The 23804-nt window shown below is 46.4% G+C and overlaps 1 protein-coding gene across 1 annotated transcript in view; it reads left to right on the forward strand.

The window, feature by feature from the left end:
* Window positions 1-23804, forward strand: part of ACTR8 (actin related protein 8) — a 151704-nt gene that overhangs the window by 46301 nt on the left and 81599 nt on the right. Inside the window, exon 6 of the mRNA XM_078661588.1 lies at window positions 2656-2749. Coding sequence (XP_078517714.1) covers window positions 2656-2749 — 94 coding nt within the window. The remainder of the gene's footprint in view (window positions 1-2655; window positions 2750-23804) is intronic.

The raw sequence follows: 23804 nt of genomic DNA on the forward strand, positions 1-23804 counted from the left end.
ACCTCTCTGTTGTACACGATGTCAGAATTCAGTGTGGGGACGGAGGGCAGGCGGAAGATGGGCTATCTGAAACATCAAGTTGTGACCCTGTGACAAATCTAAGGGGTCAAAGATTTGCAGCTTATCATTCATTTCTTGCGTAGGTGCCTCATGAAACAGCAGTACATGGTGTGCAATTGCTTTGAAGATGCACGATAACTGAAATAATGTTTTCCTACTCACATGCATACGCTTACTGCTTGTTTTGTTTCCTTTAAAAATATATATATTTCTGCTCTTTGATATATTGTTGAAGACCAATGGAAAGCTAAGTTGCATAGAACCTTTATTGTCAGTTTTTCAGTAGTGTGAACCTGTCCCAAGGGCATCAGGGTGCTGTTCTCAACAAATCTACTACTTTCAAAAGTCTCCAGTCGCTCCTGCCTACACTGCTTCTTTGCATCACTGTCTTAGGTGAAAAGGTGTGTACGGTTCTGTTACAGGAAGGGTGCGGAATCCATGGTCGATAAACCTAGACGTGCTGATCAACACACATACACACAGGCCTCAAACACTGGCACTGAATTACAATATCCAAGTCTGTGCATATGTAGCAGACACGGGTCCCACGTGGCGTAATAACCGTGGCAAGGAATGCGCTAAGAGAAAAACTGTGACGCATTCCCGCGGAAGGCTAATGCGGCCGGCCTTGAAGCTGGGGAACCGGGTTCAAGACTCGGCAGGGAAACTCAACATGCTGTGATTCTGGGCAAATCACTTAACCTCCCCGTCTGTAACGCAACTGGTGCTCACGCAAAGCGCTCTGATACCTTCGGGTAGAGTTTACACTATATAAAACATCACAAAAAACAAAATAATGTAGAACTGAAATACACACTCTTGCTTGGCCGCCTCTTGATGCAACCCTGGGCTATGGCCAGGGCAAATTCCACCTGGGCCCTGGCAGAGGCTCTGGAGGAAGGCTGCGCATGGTCCCACGTCTGCGCAAGTGTGACATATGACATTGCTCAGTTTAATGCTGAGGTTAATCGGTGACTGTATGTCAGCATTGACTTGCATCTCTGCAAGGTCGGTAAGCTAAGTGTCATTAACTCGCTTCGCTTCGAGGCTGCGTCAGAAGCACAAGACCATACTGTGCAAGACTGTCATGGAGTTACTATTATTTGGCTTTAATTGAATGAAGAAGTATTTGTCGCCATGTGTTGCAGCAGTTTCATAAACATAGAATTACCTAACTGCGGAGTATAGTTGATGCACTCCACCTCAATAGAAAAAAGTACTCACTGATGTCGGTTCATCTGGCTGGAAGGCAGCCCAGCCCACTACTCCACTCCCAGAAAATCACGGAGCACGAAGCGAAGAGCATACGAGAAAACCCGGAGCTGCTCCCATGCGGTTTCCAACACAAGAGCAACACAATGATTGGTTGGAGCAGGCCAACACAACGCCCCCTCTCAACCCAGGAGTCTGTGCCTGCAGTCCCCTGGCTGTCACACAGCTAGTACATAGATGCAAGATGAAATGCACATGTTGGGCCGGCTGTCACAGGACAGCCGACCAATCCGACATGCGCACTTCAGGCTTTAGGCAAGTAATTCCTGCTGCCAAACAGCCTCAGAAATGGCACTGCCCCGACACGAGACGCAGTGAGTGCACCCCACCGAAATGGTCATGTCCATTGACCATTCCATCAAATCTGCGTTTGCTGCAGTTGCAGCGGTCGCAGCAGGCGGGCCGATGCTCCTCCGCCCTAAAGGAGGAACCGCCGCTGCTTCTGCCTCTGTTATTCGAGGTTTTGTCCAAGGTCAATCCATGAGGTGGAGATGTGTGCATCTTGGGTGGTCATCACAGGGGCTCCCTGCTGGCACTTGGCAACCTGGGTATTTGTTGCATAGCATACCTTTTTGTCACATTACAGTACGCAGGTAGGTGGGACTGGCTGTCTACTCATATTTATCATTTTCTGGTCTGTGAGGGCATTAAAGGTTTTTCTGGTATCAAAATGTCATATGGTGCCGTAGTATTTTCCTTCTGTGTCCTCCTTGTTTCTCACCATCCGGTACAGAGGGGGGCAAGGATGTTCCAGTCCCAGTACCTCAATTAATTGCCGTCATCTGCATTGCTTGTGAGTCCTACGCTTCCACCTCACAGGTCTAGATACAGACCCACCATTCCTGCTTACATCACACAGAGCCTTCGCAGTGCTTGTTATTGAAGGTTACTAGTGAGCAGCCTTAGTCTAACCGAAAAATGAAACAATTTAATTTCTGCCATATTGTTTCAACCTATGGAAAAAAATCACCACGACTTGAGAAATGAGGTGGGCGCATGCGAGGGATTGGCTGCAATGAACTAGAGATGGTTGTAGGTTGAACCTCTGTTGCCTCACTTAAATGTAGTTTAAAGTTAGCATGAGTTACTGCCATCGTGCAGAAGGTGGCGCAATGATCACATGTTAATAATGGAGCTAGCTGTACAAAAAAGATCTACAAAGCATTGTCTTGCTTGCTGGTTCTTGCGTGAGGCATAGTAGTTTTCCTACAACTGGAAGGGTCACTATTGAGTAGTAAAAGCCAAAGTTCATTTCAACACTATTGACTTGTACATTTTTCTTGTAAATTTTTCTTTTATTGACTTGTACATTTTTCTGTCTAGTACTACAGGTGCATTTTACTGGTCCCGGATATTTACAATAGGCAGCATGTGAAAGAGCTGGTCAACATGATTCTCATGAATATGGGGTTTTCTGGTAAGCATTTTGTAGTATACCTGCTTTATTCAACCTTATAGTACACTGTTATTAAAAATATGTTAACAGGGGATTGTTTTGTTTCAAGTAGACACAGCTTTGTATTTTGGTCCCAGTGTGCGTTTTGTACTTGATGGTCAGGCCCTAACTACCAAGTCTCATCTCACATGTATACATTACGGTACATGGTAATTTTACCACTTTTAACAGTGACTAAACTTAAATAAGTTACATTTACTTGCATGTTTTTACTATACTAATTCAACACTAATCCTCTATGGGTCCTGAAGTAGCGTGCTACTCGCCTAAAAAGCGCTTCGACGCCACGTCAGGGGTAGTAAGCGCTCCTGACCCACCTTTAAATGTTACCACGTTCAGAGACCTGAGGAGGGGTTCCCATCCTGGGGTGCTCGCACACCAAGGGGGTGCAAGATGGCAGTTCAGAGGGTGCGACAAAGAGGGAAAGTATCTACTGTATGAATTAAAGGTTTAATATTTTGTGTTCAATTTGTTCACCCGCATTACTTTATGTTGTTCAATCTGTGTTTAAAAATAAAAAATGATTGACTAGTCATCTTGTAAATGTAGTGTATTTTGTAAAGCGCACAGCTGCCCCAACGGGGCGTCCCGGCGCTGTATAACGCTGTGGAACCCTTCCTGGCTCTCCCAGTGAGATGCCCCTCCTGGGCACCCCCAAGGTGAAGCCAGGCATCCCAGTGTTGTAGGGGCCGTTGTGGAGATTAAGCAAGCTATTGCCCAGAGTTGCAGCGTGGGATCCATGATTAGAGTAGGCGTCGAGGCGAGAATTATCGAGTCCTCGGACATTGAGCCCAAGACCCTGCCGCGTCGGGACTTGAACCCTGGTCCCGGGCCCAATCTCTGCTTCAGAGTCTGCCGCTCTAACCGGTGAGCCACACTTCTCCATCTTCAAATGTGATATTACTTTTATAGGGGGTGTGAACATTAATCAAACATTGCCTCCAAATGTGTTAATGACCGTGCTCTCCATGCCACTGGAGTCAAGCTATCCTGGCTGATGAGGGCTGAAAGCCCGAACCGGCCATAGGATGCTTGTTTCCAGTCCTGGGAGGACCTGGCCTGGCCTGTTCCCATTGGGTTCAAGGTCACGACTGATTTGCATATGGCTGAGTCCAAACTGGAATGACATGGTGAGCAAAAAAACAATGGATTTAGGCCAGATCTCTGTACTGGGTTGATTGTATGAAATTGTTCTTCATTCTGTCCATCAAATGTTCTTTTTGCATTTGTCACCCCGAGTTGGACGGGTATGCCAAGCAGTGGGTCCCGTGCTCTCCATGCCACTGGAGTCAAGCTATCCTGGCTGAGGAGGCTGAAAGCCCGAAACCGGTCCTAGTATGCTTGTTTCCAGTCCAGGGAGGACCTGGCCCGGCAGTTTGGCCTGGACTGTTCCCATTGGGCGCAGGGTCAAGATTGATTTGCATATGGCTGGGTCCCAAATTGGAATGGCATGGTGAGCAAAACGACTATGGATTTAGGCCCAGATCTCTGTACTGGGGTGAATGTATGACATTGTTCTGCATTCTGTCCATCAATTGTTCTTTTAGCTTTAGCCCATGGCTTCTCTATTAAAGACATAGGTGTATGTCTATAATGAAGTCAGAAGTGTGTCTCTTATTACATTACATTAAGTGATAACATCCTGCTTATTTTTTGTATGCATTGAGATAAGTATAATTAGTAAGACAGCTTTAAAAGGATACAATTAATGAAAGGTTATCTTAGTCAGGCTTATGTTAAGAAGGCTACTTCCATTCATATGACCAGGGCTTGTTGCCATGTGCATTACTCTTCGCACAACACATTACTACTGCTATCCTGCAAACTTGAGTAGTGGGTCAAGTTGGCCCGCCCATACCAGAGGGATGGACTATGTATGTACAGTGTACTTCAAAAAGGTAATTATACCGGATGACTTATTAATACAAAGACTTATCTACAGACAAATAGAGGATATGTCAAAGACATGCTGAGTTACAGGAAAGTGTTTTTCGGCTTCATTCAAATTAAGAGCAGGAGCTCAAAAAAAAAATTAATTTTCTTTTTCAGATTTAACCTGCAGGTCTGTTTAAGTGAGTTGTATTTCCCTGCAGAGGTTTAACCCTTTCTACTTAGGGTTTAGTTAACATAAAACTTCAATTTATGTGGTATCTGCATGCTCCAATTATTTCATCAGTTTGGCTGTGTCACAGAAAGAAAGGAAAGTGTTTTTTGAATCCACAATAAAAAAAAAAAATGCTGGCTATTTCATCTAAAAATGTCAGTTCTATTAAAGATACACAGGCGAGGATTATGCTTTTCACATCTTTACTAAAAATCACAGCAGCCACAATTGAAAACATTTAAACATACAGACTACATCCCTCATCGTAACCTTCCATACTGTCATGGTTCTATCTCTGGTGGTGTTTCCTGTCTGTCTGCAGCAGTTTGCACCCCCCCAACAGCCTCCACAGCTAGGAATTGCAAAGTGGTCATAGGAAGAGGGAAAAAAGAGTTGATGGTGGGAGAAGATGTGACTACCAGACGGCGGACACAGATGGCCCATCTTCAGACAGGCTATCGCCTTAGTGAAGCAGGTGATCACACCTCGACAGGGCACCTCCTGGTGTGTAGGCAGACTGACTGGAATCTCCTCCAGAGGGGGAAAACAATTGCAGAACCGTTTTTCCAGGAGTAGTGGTTCATTATGCTGACTATACCCCAGGGGTGTGCCCAGGGCTCTTCAGATGGCAAGAAGGCTTGCACGAACTTGGATTTGGGTAGAGAGGGGAATCCTGGATTTGTTTGGTGGCCAGACCCCCCAGGAAGTGTTGTAAAGTGTTATGGCTTGCCTTGTAGGAACTATTTCCCCAGTTGGCTAGTTAGTCCTCCCCTTCCACAAACGTGAGGATAGTATGAAAGTGGCATTACAGACACAGTCCTCAGATTACTACTGGACTGGAAAGAAGTCAGGACTGCGCTGCTGCTCCCTGGACCCAGCAAAAAGAGGCTACACAAAAGACTGGACTACATCTGCTGCACCCGAGAGACCCGTAAAGAGGACTGTGCCTGCACCACCAGAGAGCCCAGCTCCCACAGGATTGCCTCACTGCGTTGGACCCTGAAGGGCCTGCTCAATGACTGAGTCCTGACCTTCCAGACGTGTCTCCACCTCTGTGAGACCTGTAGCTGAAGTGGACCCTGATTCCGCCCCCCAAAAAAAGGTTTGCTTACTTGTAAGCAACCGCTGAGGCTGCTCTAACCAGTTGACCAATGGTGACTGGCCCTGCATAAGACTCCTCTGATGCATCACGGGATATTGAGTCCTGAAGCCGGAGACGACCCCGGATGCCTGAGGATACCAGAGTGGCCCCAGGATATCCGCATTGTTCTTTTGGTGTCTATTTTAAGATTAAAAATGCTATGTATTTTTTATAAATTGGTGTGGGATTTTTTGACTTTCTTACTTATTGACTGTTATGGTACTTCTAAATGCTTTATGCTTGTTCTTCTGATTAAGTCTGACAGCTCTGTGCTACAGCTAACCAGTAATGAGCTAAGGGTTTTATTAAAGAAATCTAACTGGACTTGATAAAGATTGTGACATTATTATATGGTGAGGTCTCGCAACCATGCCACATAACTCACTTGCCTACACAAACCTTGCAGAACTTGCCATATCCTGGAGGAAGTCATCCATCTAGTCCAATCACAGTCACCGGTGTGACATTACTCTTGCATCTTTCTGTTCGTTTTCTAATATAGGTACTCGGATGTAATTGCTGTTTCCATCCAAATGTATAGCCGTTGTCCACATACAACAAAATGAATGCGGGGGGCAATCAAACATTTTTTATTGAAAATGATTCCATCGTCACAATGCAGTAAATGCAATATTTGTACATGCTTGGGATACATCTCACCTGCTTATCTTTAACAGAATTGAAAATTGTTGACGCAGTAGCTATAAAAATGTTTTATTCTGTAGCAGGACCGGAAGCTCAGACTGTGCTTATTTAAAGCGTTCCACTACTACCGAAGCAGCATGCAAAATACGTTTATGGTAAAACATTTTAAACTTGGACTATGAGGACTAGTCAGCTACCTTCATAATGTCTTCCTGTTTAAAAACCAAAGAATAAGCTTTCAAGGACTTTGCGCCTTTAGTGTAGTGCGTACCAAAAGCAGAGTTAACAGTTCCTGCTTTTGATAAAACTCCTCATTCCCATCTGGCCAGAGTTGCTGAGAGCACCAGCCTGATGGGCTTCTGAAAAGCAACGACAAACTGCCTCTTACAATCCTATCTAAATTTTCTGGTGCTATCCTCAGATGCTTCTCACCACACACAATTATTTGCATTTGGAAAAGCCGGATAAGAAATCCATCTGGAATTTGGTTTAGTGATTTTGGAAACATGAAATAAAACTTCTGGAGAAAAATTCTACCTTTTAGATCCAGAGCTTGTACCTTCAAGACTTTTCTGCGGGAAATCAAGCATAGCAACACAGTTAACGTTTCCGACAACTGTTTCTTCGTTAAGTAGTAATTGTCCAGCCACTGTTCAAAAAACGTTAACACCATATCTACATGCCATAAAGTAGAATGCCAAGAAAAACTCTCCTCATTAACTTACATAGGAAACCTGTGGTTGAACATCCTTTACTATCAACTGGGGTATTCCCTGCACTACAAAAATTATTTACCGACCTGTACGCTAAGTCACTGAAAATAAATTTACTATCAAGTGCATCCAAGGCACCAGTACCCCATTCGTTTCACCATCTTTTCCAGACCTCGAAGTATCTTTTATGAGTATTGATTAAACATCCCTTTCTAATGGAGAAAAGATCTTTTCAGCCCTTGCCAATGATTTCTGAAACCCTCCAAGCCATGAATGGCAGATGACCCGCTTGCATCAGCGAATGTGTTTGAACCATCTGGTCAGCAGCTACGGAAATAGTGGGAATTCCATTGGAAGATCGCAAAACATCTCCAAAAAGACTCAGTACCTAGACTGGATCTCCATGTTGGAGTCACCAGAATCAAGTCTTCCTGTTGTCTCATCATCTGAGCTGCTACTTTCGGAATCATCCTGAACAGGAGAAACACGTCTCCTGTTCCAAACTCGAAGAATCACATCAATCACCTTTACCACTGGGTCCGGCCTCTAACTGAAGAATTCCTCCAGTTGCTTGTTCAGCCTGGACGCTAACAGGTCCATAGAAAATGGGCACCACGTCCAATTCAGTGTTTGAAACACGTGAGTATGGGGCCTCCAGTCGCTGTTCTTCCTTAAATAACTGGCTTTCCAATCTGCTACCACCTTCTGTTGTCCCAAAATGTACCCAGCTACCTCAGCAATGTGGTGTTGAAGGCAGTAGTTATCACCCCTAACATCCTCAATCTTGTTCCCCCTAACTTGTGGATGTAGCAGACACCAGATTAATTATCCCTCCTCAAGAGAATGCAACAGTGCAATTCCTGAGGTGGCAATGTGACAATGTTTTGATGGCAAATGAACCTGCTAAGATTTCCATACAGTTGATTTAGATGTGCAGTTTTGCTGCCCGTGAAGACTGGGCCACATCTTGCTCCCAAGGCCAACTTACTGGCGTCTGATTAAAAAATGACCACTGGCTGACAGCTTACTATGGCCCCCATCACCTGGATAGCTAGTGACCTCTATTGATGAACTCATCTGATGAACTCACCTGATTAGCATATGACAGGCCACAGCGCAAATATACCTTCAAGCTTTGCAAAACCCTGTAATTAAGATGGCCCAGGAAGGTTGCTTAGATTGGTGAGGCCAACAAACTCATAACCCTGGTTAAACGATCTCAGTGACAAAATCTGTTTGGTCACTGTTGACGGTATCTTTTTTTTTTAGTATCCAAATAATCAGTATGGGAAGCTGCACTTGACCCCATACTGAATTCACTTGAAAACCTAAGAATTCTATATTCTACATTGGAAGCACTATCATTTTTCACAACATTGTTCACGAAGCCCAACTCCTGTAGCTCATGAACTGTCCAAGATGTGCAGTCTCACAGTGGACTGTTCTTGACCTAGAATGATAAGCTCGTCCAAGTAAGCTATCATGCATACACTTATGGCTCACAGCGCGTTGACCACCAGCTTCATTAACTTGGAGAAACATCACAGTGCCGATGAGAGGCCAAAGGCAAGGACGAGGAGATCGTCCCACTGATCCCTGCACTGAAAGAAGAGGATTTGTCCCTGCTGCTTTAAAATCAGAGTGGTCAGATAGGCAACCTTGAGATCCAATCTGACCATCCATTCATTTTGCTTTAGTAAATCCGTCAGAAGATGGATACAGCCCATCTTGCAGTGTCTCCACCAAATCCAACCATTGAACTCTTCAAAGTTTAATATTAACCACCTGTAATTTCCTCCCTTTTTCCAGAAAAATATTGCTGGAAAAACCTCTGGGTTGGGCAGTGGAGTTCTGAAATGCATATCGCTATTTTGTACACTAAGTTCTGAATCTTCTGGTCTATAAACCTCTGTTCTCGAAGGGAATAATTGAGTTGCCTGGAAGTTTCCTGTTGCACCAGACTGTAGTGAAGACTTGAGTTTTAGACCATGAACTGTTTCTAGCACTCGAGTCTTTGTGCTAAATCTTGCCAGTTGTTTAAGAAATGTTGCACTCTGGTCCCATAAACCCACTTGACAGAGGAATAATGTGTACCTGTGAAGGTGAATCCTGAACTTCCAGCCGATGATCCTATGTAGCTTCCTCTTGTATAGCGACCATTACCACCTCTGTTTCAATTCAGAAAGAAAGATCACCCTCTTGGGCCCTCGGAGCATATCCCATGTCTCCGGGTGAGCAAACCTCTCTGGAAACCCTAAAAGGGCAATAGTCCTGAATATTTTCCGTCCCTCCCAAAAAGACCAGATTGAAAAACCTTTTTTTAGTGACAGGGGGTAGTGTGGTCGAGCAGCCTTAGGCTTAACACATAGAAGTGCAAGAGTTTTGCAAATAAACACAATGATTAATAAATGACAACATGACTCCCAAAGGAGATCCACACCCATTTATAAAAATAACAAGTATCTTTATAGGTGTTTAGGCATCAGAGAAAATAGTTTAGGTAAGTAAGTTTTTAAATATAAATTCTTTTTACGTTGCAATGAAGAACAAGTTCTGCAAACAGGTACATTTCGTCGACTAACGGGACCAATCTCCAGGAGTTAAGGTGAGTAGTGGGCTAGTGCAGCACCAGCCACACGGGGGCAGCCGGGTGCAGGGTTCAAATCAGCGTCGGGCCTCCAATGCGTTTGAGTGGGGATCGGTCACTGTAAAAAGAGAATGCAGGCTCTGCCTAGCAAGCCAATCTGGCTGAATCAGCCATTTGGCTCAGGCCTTGCGACGCTTGGGAATGGGGGACACCTTGGGTTCTCTTCTCCAAGGCCCAGGGGCAACGGGTGCAGAGGTGTCCGTAGGCGTCAGGTTTTTTTCTTACTGGAGCAGTCTAGGTGGAGGTGGCCTGCATGCAGAGGCTGCAGGTGACATTGTGGAGTAAAGGAGGGGTGAAACCATGGTGAACTCAACCTGTGGAGGGCTGGGGGGCAATGTTGATACCGGTGGCCCACTTCAACTCGTGCCAGAAGCGACTTTTGCGGTGGTTGCTTCGGGTGTCCAGTTTTGTCGGATCCGGAGGCCTCAGAGTCTTCTCTTTTGGAGTTTCTTAAGATCAGGTCCGCTGTTCACAGAAGCTTTTTCGAAGGCAGGCAGTCCTCCCAGGTTGCTGGAGTCAATAGCTGCAGGACTAGTCGACTTTGACACAGTTTTTGATTAGAGATACGGACAGGCCGGCAGGATTGATACCAGGCCAGCTGCTTCTTCTCTTCTCTCTGCTTTTGTGGCTTTTCTGTGTCCTCTGTCTTCTTAGGTCATCAGAATCTGATTTTCTGGTGCCAGGGACTCACCTAAATACTGAATCTGAGGGCGTTGGGGAGTGTAGGGTAGTAGCCAATGGGCTACTGAGCCTTGGAGTCACTACATCCCCTATATGACTACTTCCTGTGGGAAGTGGGCATAACCCTGTCTCAGAATTCCTATGTATGCCATCACAAAGATGGCTTTTCTGAAAAATCACGTCCACCTCACTGTAGCCCACCTCAGGGGTGGTACTAGCCTGGCGGTAGCACGCCTAACTGAGTAGCTAATTTTCCCACCTGTCCAGTTGCCAAGGGGGCTCTGGATGGGGTAGTAGTTTCCTCTCCTTTGAGGGGAGCCAGATTCTCACCCCAAAGGCGAAGTCTTTGAAGCTCGCCGGCCCAAGTAGACTAATCAGGTCATCCTGTGGGAAGGGGTGTTGCACCCTTTTCCCGGGCAGGCTTTTGCTCTGGTTCTCCTGAGAGTAAAGGCTCTCACTCTAGCAGGTCTGAACAGCGTCTCGGGTGGCAATCTGGCAGAAACCAGTCAGCAAGCACACCAGAGGCCTGTACGTTTTTAGGGTGCATCACTAAGGTGCCCTCTGTGTGCAAGCATTAGTAGATCCAACATTGGCATCAGTGTGGGTTTACCAATACGAGATGTTTGATACCAAACATCCCTTTTTTCAGTGAAGCCATCAAGTGGCTGGTGAACTCATTTTCACCATTGTCCAGCACATGTTTTAAATTAGATTCCTTTTCCACTTGCACTGGCACTAATTGGACTGACCGGCACAGGGGCATATCTGCTCATGCAGCTATGCCCTCACATGTAATATTCAGCACCTTGCCTTTGGACTTATAGAGGGTGCTAATGGTTTTGCCAATTGGGGGAACAATTGTACAGTTTTGGGAAAGAGATCTGACACTGGGGATATGGTTAGCAGGAACCCAGTGCACTTTTAGTCAAAATAACATAATTTACAATGTCAAAAAGGGGCACATTCTTACACTTGGTATGCATATTTTGGTCAAAAGACCTGATAAATCGAGTTCTGGCATGCCCTCCAGGACCCAACAAAACCCTTCTTTGGGTTCCTAGAAAGCTTCTTCAAGATGGTGATCATGCTGGGATCAACTTCGGCGTGTCCTCCACGGTAGCACTGGTCTAGGACGTTCCTTCTTCTGGAGATTAAACACCTTTTTCAAAGCCTATCAGCAGTCTGGCCAACACATACTCAGACACCTCTGATGCCTGTGTCCAGTCCAGTGCTAATAACCTACAAGTCAAATGTCAGTGGCACTGGTTCGGCTTTTGGTATGTTAATAACTATTTGGGCTTTACATTTACCATTGCCAGAGAAAAGTGTCTCTTGAGAAGTGTCTGAATGGGTAGAGTCATTATCCTTTTCATCCAATTGAACTGGGAATCATGACCCCCAATGTGCCTTATGGAGTTTGTCGGAAAGGTAGGTTTTCAATAATTTTTCTTTGGTCCCTCCCTATCTGGCTATCTTTTTTGATTTAGCTTTAGCATTAGAAGGCCTAGTGTCAGAGACAATCTTAGAAGGATTGTCAGGGTTCGAGGCATCCTCACTGTATTACTATTAAACCTAACAAAGTAAAAGAGGGGCCCAACCCCAGAGAAAACTTGCTGTTAGGTTAAGTTATAGTATGGAGGGAGTTAATTTTGGATCCTTGGATATTCTCTCAATATTAATTATTACAACCATTGTTCCATAAGTCAGCAAGGGCATTAATAGGGGCAAAAAAATAATAGGCCAATCTTAACAATCAGCAGTGATCTCACCGTAGGCGTGTTCTGGTTAGTTTTGTAGCGAACACAAGCTGCAGTGTGTCACCGCATTGTTAAACACAGAGTTGCTGAGCGCATGCACCCTCACGGTATAGCCATAAAAAGAGGCTTGTGCTCATTGGCAAAACCGCTGCCATGGTGCAGTCCTGCCCCCAACTCCTGCTCCGAACAGTAGGATCACCTGGGCAGTCAGTCTGTTTTGCAGGACAGCAGGTTCAAGGCCCCAGTGGATAAAGCATGGACGCGTCACCACAACTCATGTGGCCAATGGTCGGGAGACCTAAAAGGATCAACAGCAGTGTGTAAATCCGGCTGATAGATATCAATATACAATCAAACCATGGCTAAACAATCAAAAATTCATAATAAACCATCAATAATGCAATATTCCATCTCCAGATAGAACCAGCACTTATCTTGACTGCTGCATCTGCCAACTCAGGACTCCGATCCCTCAACAAATTGTGTGTCTTTGGTCTGTCTACATTTGCCCTTTGGTACGCTGTTGACCGACTCCTCCCCTTGCCGTGGATCTCTTGTGCTGATCTGGCCCGCCTCTTCAGTGATGGCCATGATATGGTGCACTTTTCAGTTTGGTCTGCCATGGATGCCACGGACTCTGTGGGTCATACTATGGCCAGATCGGTTGCCATACGCCGCAAGCGTTGTTGCATGATGGTGTTTTCCCAAAGCATGTTCAGGTGCGGCTTACAGATATACCGTTAAATAGGGTAAATCTTTTTGACCCCCATGCTGATTCGGTCATGCGCCTCCTGTATATGTCTCTTTTCTGTTACCCATTTTGGGCTGCTGACACTCTGGGTTGTGTGGCTGCTCTGCCGTGTTGTTTGCTTATTCTGGTACAGCTGGTTAAGCTGTGTTTACCTTTCTTTTGAGCCTCTGCCTACAAGCATGTCTCAATAGGGAGCCTTCTTTTTGTGGGGTTGAGCCTTACCCTATGTGGGGTATTTGTTGGCAATCATATTGCTACTCTTCTTTGCCCAGGTACTTTGGTGCAAGCAGAATCTTCCTACTGTTATAGGATGTCTCCTCTGGTGAGTTCCATAGGATTGGTTTCTCCCCAAGGGCTATCATTGGTTGTCTACGGTTGGTCCGTGATACATCCCTGCCTCCGTAGAGGGTTTTGTAACCCTGGCGTGTTTCTACAGCCTCGCTGTACATGTACCTGTCTGTTGGTGGACATGCACCACTGGAAGGGGGGGCGCGGTCTTCCCTGGCAAGATCTCCAGTTGATGGCTTCTTGCAGGACACTGGGTCCGGTTTGGCCCTTCCTGTCCTTTGCATATTCCTAGTTTTCAAGTAGTGGCTCTGGTCTATGCCTTTCTGCCTCTGGATCTGTGCTCCACCCCTGATGTTTTCTGGGTGTGAGTTCTTGCTCCCATTATGGCACAGGTGCTTCTTTAGGTGGCATTACTGTCTGTGTATTCTTCTCAACGTTCTCCATTTTGGGAGGCGGTGTTGGTCTTTGGCAGTGTTGGCTTTTGGCGCCAGGCTTCTGTCTGTGCCTTCTTTCTAGCCTTTATGGGCAATCTTGTGGTCTATGTTTCCGCTGTCTCACGGGAGACCAGGATTCTTCCCCTGCAGGGACCTGTTATGCAGCACACTGGTGCCGTGGTGCCGCTTGCATTACTCTCCTATTTAGAATTTGTCACTCCACGTAGGTGTGTTGACATTCCTGTCTCTTGTGTGTATATCGTGGATTCTACACGCCACTGGGGTGCTCGTCTTTTTTGCCTTGGTGTTTTCTACATTCTTGCTTACTCTTTCCTTCGGAATAAAGTACTCTGTGTGTTCATAGCCTTGCAGGTTATCGACTCACAATGGTGCTGTTAAATTCATTTGACTGCATGCCTACCTCCTGAGCTTTTACTCACATGGTGGCTCCTCTGTCTCTGTTGGCACTAGGTACAAAAGGGGGTGGTGATGGACGGAGCATCTGAACCAATCAAACACTCACACCCAGTCAACAGATCTGGGTTTAATCCATCTCCGTTCTTTAGCCCACTCTGCCACCCCAGTTCAGACATGGACATATGCAAATCAGTCTGGCCCTGTGCCTCATGGGAACAGTCCAGCCCGAACTGCCAAGCCATGCCTTCCCTGGACCGGAAACTAGCTTCCTAGGACCGGTTTCTGGCATTACAGCTGTCTTCAGCCCGGCTTCCTTGAATCCAGTGGCAAAGTGAGCAAGGGAGTCATGTCTGAGCATTCCCTGCCAACTTATGGCGAACAAAGCTGTACAAAAGGGGGTGGTGATGGACGGAGCATCTGAACCAATCAAACACTCACACCCAGTCAACAGATCTGGATTTAATCCATCACCCTTCTTTAGCCCACTCTGCCACCCCAGTTCAGACATGGCCATATGCAAATCAGTCTGACCCTGTGCCACATGGGAACAGTCCAGCCCGAACTGCCAAGCCATGCCTTCCCTGGACCGGAAACAAGCTTCCGAGGACCGGTTTCTGGCATTACAGCCGTCTTCAGCCAGGCTTGCTTGAATCCAGTGGCAAAGTGAGCAAGGGAGTCATGTCTGAGCATTCCCTGCCAACTTATGGCGAACAAAGCGGTACAAAAGGGGGTGGTGATGGACGGAGCATCTGAACCAATCAAACGCTCACACCCAGTCAACAGATCTGAGTTTAATCCATCACCGTTCTTTAGCCCACTCTGCCACCCCAGTTCAGACATGGCCATATGCAAATCAGTCTGACCCTGTGCCTCATGGGAACAGTCCAGCCCGAACTGCCGAGCCATGCCTTCCCTGGACCGGAAACAAGCTTCCTAGGACCGGTTTCTGGCATTACAGCTGTCTTCAGCCAGGCTTCCTTGAATCCAGTGGCAAAGTGAGCAAGGGACTCACGTCTGAGCATACCCTGCCAACTTATGGCAAACAAAGCGGTACAAAAGGGGGTGGTGATGGACGGAGCATCTGAACCAATCAAACACTCACACCCAGTCAACAGATCTGGGCTTAATCCATCACCGTTCTTTAGCCCACTCTGCGACCCCAGTTCAGACATGGCCATATGCAAATCAGTCTGACCCTGTGCCTCATGGGAACAGTCCAGCCCGAACTGCCAAGCCATGCCTTCCCTGGACCGGAAACAAGCTTCCTAGGACCGGTTTCTGGCATTACAGCTGTCTTCAGCCATGCTTGCTTGAATCCAGTGGCAAAGTGAGCAAGGGACTCACGTCTGAGCATACCCTGCCAATTTATGGCGAACAAAGCGGCTCAAAAGGGGGTGGTGATGGACGGAGCATCTGAACCAATCAAACACTCACACCCAGTTAACAGATCTGGGTTTAATCCATCATCGTTCTTTAGCCCACTCTGCCACCCCTGTTCAGACATGGCCATATGCAAATCCGTCTGACACTGTGCCTCATGGGAACAGTCCAGCCCGAACTGCCAAGCCATGCCTTCCCTGGACCGGAAACAAGCTTCCTAGGACCGGTTTCTGGTATTACAGCCGTCTTCAGCCAGGCTTGCTTGAATCCAGTGGCGAAGTGAGCAAGGGACTCACGTCTGAGCATACCCTGCCAACTTAAGGCGAACAAAGCGGTACAAAAGGGGTTGGTGATGGACGGAGCATCTGAACCAATCAAACACTCACACCCAGTCAACAGATCTGGGTTTAATCACTCACCGTTCTTTAGCCCACTCTGCCACCCCAGTTCATACATGGCCATATGCAAATCCGTCTGACCCTGTGCCTCATGGGAACAGTCCAGCCCGAACTGCCAAGCCATGCCTTCCCTGGACCGGAAACAAGCTTCCAAGGACCGGTTTCTGGCATTACAGCCGTCTTCAGCCAGGCTTGCTTGAATCCAGTGGCAAAGTGAGCAAGGGACTCACGTCTGAGCATACCCTGCCAACTTATGGCGAACAAAGCGGTACAAAAGGGGGTGGTGATGGACGGAGCATCTGAACCAATCAAACACTCACACCCAGTCAACAGATCTGGGTTTAATCCATCACCCTTCTTTAGCCCACTCTGCCACCCCTGGCTCTCGGCTCTGCCCTGCCACTTTCACATGTCCTAGGCAGTACACATGAAGGTGTTTTTTTTTTCCTTCCACCCACCGGCCTCATGCCGCGGCTCCGGTTTTTGAACGAACAGTCTTCCGACTGTCCCCTGCTTCTTGTGGCTTCCAAATATATCGTTAGCGAAGGTAAGTAACTCTTCCATCAGGCTTTAAATTCATCCCAGTATGTTAAACATGCGACACATCAAAGTGGCCATACACTTAATCACATTTGATCCAATTTCCCTTTTTTTTCGACCGTCCTGTGCAATAACTATGGTCAGATCATTTTCTGATTAACTTTACATGGTAGACTGTCTCGAAGGAAATTCTGCATTCCCCCCTACCACCACCACCAGGGACCCTGGGAAGTGAAACTTTTGATTAAATCAAGGATAACCAAAATGCATTCCTTTCTGGGGTCCGCTCAGCCAGCTCTTTCAGGTGATCTGGATGATGAAACCATGGTGTTCAACAGCTGGTTACATTCTGTTTGTCCCCCCAAAAAAGTTCATCAGAAAGTTAAAGTCCCTTCTGCTCCCTGGTTTTTGCTGCATCTTTTAAGTATTAAGAAACACTACAAACAGCTTGAACAACTGTAGCGTCTGGACTACATCTCTGTCTTTAAAGATCATTACAAACATATCCTAATGAAAATCCATATAGCTATAAAAATGCTAAGTGATCCTACGATATGGATTACATTGATGCCAATGGTTCCCTTAAGTAAAACTTCAAAATAGGGGGGCGCTAGAGGGTGCACGGCACGATGGCTTCGCTGTAGAGCAGCTCTGCCGGCAGAATAAATTATCCGTCAAACATCCTGCCTTTAATGCCCGTAACTCCTGCCAAAACATGGGAAAAGACTGTGGAACTGACTCGCCTGCACGGTGTGGATAATTTTCTCCGCTGACAGCCCGGATCGCTGATCATTGCCCTATTGTACACAGGCGCAAGATGGCAGCCCAGCGGTCCTGCTGTGAGCACTGTCCTTTTGTGTGCGGCGTGTGAAGGCGATTGCAGCCTGTGTCCCCTGGCGAGGGTCTGCACTACTACCTCGGTGTCCCCTGCGAGTGGCAAACTACGGGGGAGTGCAGGGGCAGTGATAGAGGTCCACGGGCAACGCTACTCAAGCCGTGGCCCTGCTGTGTCTCGCGGCTGGCTCAGCGCCGCGGGCGGAGGTGAGCCGGGGTGGAGTGACCCTGCCTGCAGCGCTGGTGTGGCTGCCGGGACGCCGCTGCAGGCGCTACTCGGCTGTAGATCATTGGGCAGGAGCTGAAGCACGGAATGTGCAGAAGTGGACAGCCCGCAGTATCGGGGCCGTTATCTGGCCTACCGTGGCCCCCCTGGTGAAGCATGCCACTGCGGGAAGCGCAAACACCGCGAGGACGACTGAGATGGCGGTGTGCCCTAGAGGGTGAAGTAGATGCCAGCAGCAATCACATACTGTGCCGCACAAGTCTTCTTTTCTGTCTGGGAAAACTCTATTTTGGCACGTTCACTGCTATGCGGGACCGGCCTCGGCTGTGGTGCTTCTGGGTGCCCTATTGAACTTGTGAGTTCTCCTTATTGTGCGCAGGAAACCATTTCGTACTGCACACAGCAGAGAGCACGAGTCGACCTTGCTGATCACAAGGACAGTTTCTGGACACCAGTACAGCGCACTCGGGCCAGGTGCCGCATGTGGGGGCTTTCGACGTCACAGGGAGCGGGGAACCGTCTATTACAGCGGAGCTATAACTTATACACCATACTATGATACCAGTGCACGGCGGCGGTGACAAATTGCGCTGTTGTGACCCTGGGAGGATCGATTTGCTCCCCCTCATTCTCTATTTCGATTGCGTGCAGTGAATGCTGCTCCTATCCCGACGTCCTACTTCTGGGTGATATTCGACCTAGTCAGCGTGTTGGATCCATAGTGGAGGCAAAACATGGGCAAAACAGAACACGGCCAACCTAGCCTCACATTCGAGCCCCGTAGATCAACGTGCTACCGCCGACTCGAAAATGGAGACATCAAGTGACAGTTTAACCGCTATAGAAAAAACACTCCTGGTGGTGCAATCCAGTCTACAGAGTATCAATGGATAAATAGACAACTTAAACTCCAGAATGGATCATATGTCTGCAAAATTGGACAAACCTGCTTTGCGCCTGGGTGAGGCGGAAATATGAATTTCAGATGCAGAGGATGGCCTACAGCATTTGACATCGAAGACATTACAAATGGAAAAAGTGCTTGCCATCATACAAGCTAAAAATGAAGATTTAGAGGCCAGATCTAGGCGTAATAATATACGGATCACGGGCCTGCCGGAATCCACGAACACCGGGTCGCCTAGAGACGTATGTAGAGAAGTTGCTGCAAACACTCTTTGGGGTGGAACATTTCTCATCAGTCCTGATTGTTTAACGAGCACGCCGCTCGTCCGCATCCGGGTGCCCCACCGTGCCCAATAATCGCAAGCATCTTAAATTACAGTGACCGTGACGCCATCCTCCGCATGGCCAGGGACAAAGGCTCCATAACTCACAAAGGAAATACACTGGCTTTCTATCCAGATTTCACTGCAACTTTCCAAGCAGCAAGGAAGGAATATCAGCCTGTCAAGCGACTCCTGAAAGAAACTAGGACCCATACGCAATGCTCTACCCAGCGAGATTGCGCATCGAAATGAACAGGAAGGCATAGATCTTCAACATGCGAAAGTCAACGCTGGCCTACGCCAAATCTCTCAAGCGCAGAACTGGGGAGACATCCAACACAGCAAACGACGACCTCGGAAACCCCTCACATGAAGCAGCTGACTGATCCACAGTCGACACGAGGGGGTGCTCCATACCCCTGCGAAATAGACTGCATCACGAATGCCAGCACGGCAGACATGTCCACGTTGTTAACACATTTGTGTTCACAGTACGGACATGTGACATGTGACGAGGACACTGGCGATTCAGATAAGATTATTATTGACATTTGAACCACTGTCGCCCGTTGTCTCATTTTAATTTGTATTGCAATAAGGGCGGGAAACTCTTTTATTGTTTTTCGGCCACCTTCCTTAGCATCAGGGAGGGTAAGTGGGCTCCAGCGTACCCCTATAGTTGCTCCCGTCAGTTGCTTTCAGCTATGTTTAGTTCTCAGGACTTGTTTTGGGAGGTTTGGGATGGCATTAGCAAGAAGGGGATGCTGAAGAGGGTGGGGGGTGATGCTGGGAGGGAGGGGGTTGGGAGGTTAGTTTGCGTGGCTGATTGTAAAACAGATATCAATATGCATACTGAGACAGTACAATACATCAAAATTGTGATATGTATATGTATATGTATATTTTACAATGTACTTAAATGCCGCAGGTAGACAATGAAACAATTACTTGTATGACATGGAATGTGCAGACACTGTCCAAAATTAAGGAATCATTACTGGAATATGACGAATTGGCGTTGACAGAAATTCGATATTTGTCAAAGAAATATGTAGCCCCTGCCTACATAGAAGGGGGCAGACCGGGGCGCAACCTTGCTGCCGAGATCAAAGCCCGAGAAGATAGACACACAATTACAAAGATAACAGATGAGGCTGGGCGTGATCAATACTATACGCGGGACATTGTGACGCAGTTCAGGACACATATGTGGCGCTATACATATCATGGCTCTAGATGACTACCTATCAGATATTGCACTTGCGTGGCTGTCTGATGACCATAGGGTGTATTTAAGACAAATCTCCCACACGCTGTGACTCCTATCGGCCGTTACTGCTGATTAATATAGATGTGAAATTGTTAGCAAAGATTTTTGACCACGTTGCAACATTACGGATTCCCATAGAGATTCATTGCGTGGGTCTTCAGCTGCTACACTGAACCTGTGGCCACAGTCCGTGTAAACGGATGCACCTCCCCCTGTTTCCCATAAAGAGAGGTACCCGTCAAGGCTGTCCCCTCTCCCCATTGCTTTTTGCCTTATACATGGAGCCAATGGCTCAACGTGTAGGAGATAGTCCGCTTGTCTCAGGCATTCGGTTTGGGGGAGGTGGTTACACACAAAATCAGCCTATATGTGGACGACGTAATAGTGACACTGGAGAATCCCCAGATGTCCGTCCAAGCTGTACTGTCGGAACTAGAACGCTTCTCCCAAGTAGCAGGATTTAAAATAAATATACATAAATTGCAGGCTCTCAATCTTACCCTAAAACCCCCAACACTTCGTTTTTTTAACTGTACACTTTCCATTCAGTGCGCTATAGTGGCAATTCCCTATCTGAGAATACAACTATCGGCGTCCATGCAAGATACTATAATGCTAAATTATTCTGCCCTGCTCTGCTGAGTCAGATAACATTTACGCAGTTGGAGACCACACACATTGTCCTGGCTCGATCGACTAGCATCCATAAAAATGACTATACTGCCAATGATTCTATTCTTATTCCAGACCCTCCCATCGGAACCACCCAAAAGCATGTTGTGTACGCTACAGCAAGAGTTACAATCCTTCATCTGGGCAGGCAAGAAACCCAGAATGCGACACAATTTGAGTTACAGACCTCCCGAGGAAGGGGCCTAGGGATCCCAAATCTGCAGGATTACTACTAGGCAACCCAGATTAAGACATTGGTGGAGTGGTCACACCCAGAGTCTGAAAAACACTGGCTTTTTATAGATAGAGCTTTAGCTGGGCAGCTGGTTTGGCAAATACCTTTCTTAGCAAAGGCAGCCAGACCTAGGAATCTTTACTGCTCGTGCATACCGAGAGTTCCTCTTCAGGCCTGGGACAGAATAGCAGATAAAAGAAATCTCACTTCCTTTCCATCTCCGCTAACACCTATTGTAGCCCATATCTCCATTTCCCCGGGAATGGACGTAAAGGCTTTTACAAGGTGGACTGCAGAGGGGAGTAGATCAATCGGGCACCTCTTTGATGAGACAGGCCCACCCTCATTCGAGGACCTCCGTTGTCAGCAGGGTCTCCCCGAATCAGAATGCGATCACTATCAACAGATAAGACTGGGTTATGCATCCGACCATCCGCACACTGGCGGAGCGCCATCTCACTGCTTTTGAAACATGGTTACTTTCTAAAACGGATGACACACACCTCATATCGCAGTAGTATGACTGAATCAGACAGCCCCAACTCCCTATAAGACACTGAGTCAGAAAAGATGAAAACTAGAATTAGAACGTGTCCTCACACAGAGGGAATGGGAGGACATTTACTACAGGGCTAAGCACACAGCGCGCAACATGGCTAGCATTGAAACAGCCACAAAAATAGCATCATACTGGTACTACACCCCTGTTAGTCTTCACAAATGCAACCCATCAAAAAGTCCTCTATGTTGGCGATGGTGTGGTATGCAGGGCACCCTGACTCACATACTATGTGATTGTCTTCAGTTGAAGCCCTACTGGGCGCAGACACTACGTGACATAGATATACATTTTGACACCGAACTACCCCAGTTCCCAGCATTGATCCTTTTGGGGTTACCTAACACCCTCACGTTCCCTCTCCAATTGCAAAAGGGCTGCCAAATTGCACTAGCCTTGGGGGCCTTGCTCCAAAATATTCTCTCACACTGTGGATCCAATCGCCTACCTAGTTATACAGGCTGGCTGCATCACATGTGGTACACTTTAGGTATGGAAAGGATCTCCCTTTCGATGGCTGACAAAAGTGCCTCATTTCCAGCATTGTGAGAACCCTTTTTATTGTTGCTATATTCTGAGTTCAACAAAATGACATGCTCCAATATTTGAGGTTGTTGCACCTTATTGAAAATTTGCCTGACGCCCCTCATGGCGCAACATCAAAAGTGTGGATATGCTAAATGGTCGGTGGTAGAGGGAGGATGGGTGGAAGAGGGAGGGGTCTCTTTTGGGGCAGGGGGCTGATGTTGGGGTTGTTAATCTATATCTCTATAGTTACCCTCGCATTGTGAAGGGTCAAGATGCACTATTGATGTACTGCTGTTTATTTGAGGTATGTATAAAACTCAATAAAGAAACTTTAAACATAAAATGTCTACCTGTGTTAAACTATTCTAGACTGCACATGCACACCAATGTTACTCTCTTTATAACAGAGTTGCGATTTTGGTAGGACTTAGCGTCCCTGAGGCAAAACCAGTAGTGTAATCGTTGCAGTCATTCACTTGGCTAAGTACCACACTAAAACCATATGTACAGGCATCAGCAGTAATATGGCATGTCAGCTCCTCTACAAATGGATCAAAAGCTTGAGCTTTGGAAATGTTCTCCTTTAACTCATCACATGCTTTTCATGACCTTTTACTGCATTTAAATATTTTGTTTTTAATTTGTAAAGACCTGGACACCTCTAGTGCATCACGAAAACTTCTTATTAGAAAGGTTCATAATTTGTCTTTATCTGAGGGATGTGGAGCTTTAAGTCTGATCCCACAACTCAGGTCTAGGAGTAACACCTTCACATGACATAACCTGAGTCAAATAGTAAGTCTCATGCACTTTAAAGATACACTTGTCTCTTCTTAAAGTGGCACCTTTCTGAAGTAAAATTTTCGAAACTCTTTCAACAGTACAATCATGTTGTTGAATCATGTCATCAGAAATTCAAATATCTTGCAAAACCACTGCATTGCTGAGCTACTCAAACATCCGCAACATAACCCTTTGGAAAGTTGATGCTGCTGATGCTAGCCTGAAAGGCATACAGCAGAATTCATATGTACCTCTGTGAGTTGTAAACACTTTGGAATGTCTTGAGTTAGAATTTAAAATAGCTTGGAGATACACTGCTATCCAGTTTTGTGTACCAAGATGCTTGCCTGGCAATACTGAAAACATCTTCTATCTAGGAATGGGAAAATGTTCTACCATCATTACCTCATAAAGACACCTGAGATTTATGCATACCCTTAAATCCTCTGTCTTTTTTCGCGCCAGAACTAACTGGGAAAGCCAAAGGTTTGCAACAACAGTTTCTGTAATACCTTGCTTGATCATACCAATTTGTTTCTCTAAATCTGCATGTACACTGAGCGATACATTGCAAAGTGTGTGTTTCACAGTAGAATGTTTGCTCTTGGCTTGAAAAATATGGGTGGAACCCAATTAATCACTTACCTAATTGAACCTCTGATACTGTGATACAGCTACATCATCCTCAAGTAGTGAAATTTCTACATTTTGTCCTGGAGTTAATAAGGTGTCAATCTTGTTGTTTAACCATTATGTAGATTTAAATTAAGTGATTATTTCTTCC

Source organism: Lissotriton helveticus, chromosome 9 (assembly GCF_964261635.1).
Source record: "Lissotriton helveticus chromosome 9, aLisHel1.1, whole genome shotgun sequence".
Lineage (NCBI taxonomy): Eukaryota > Metazoa > Chordata > Amphibia > Caudata > Salamandridae > Lissotriton > Lissotriton helveticus.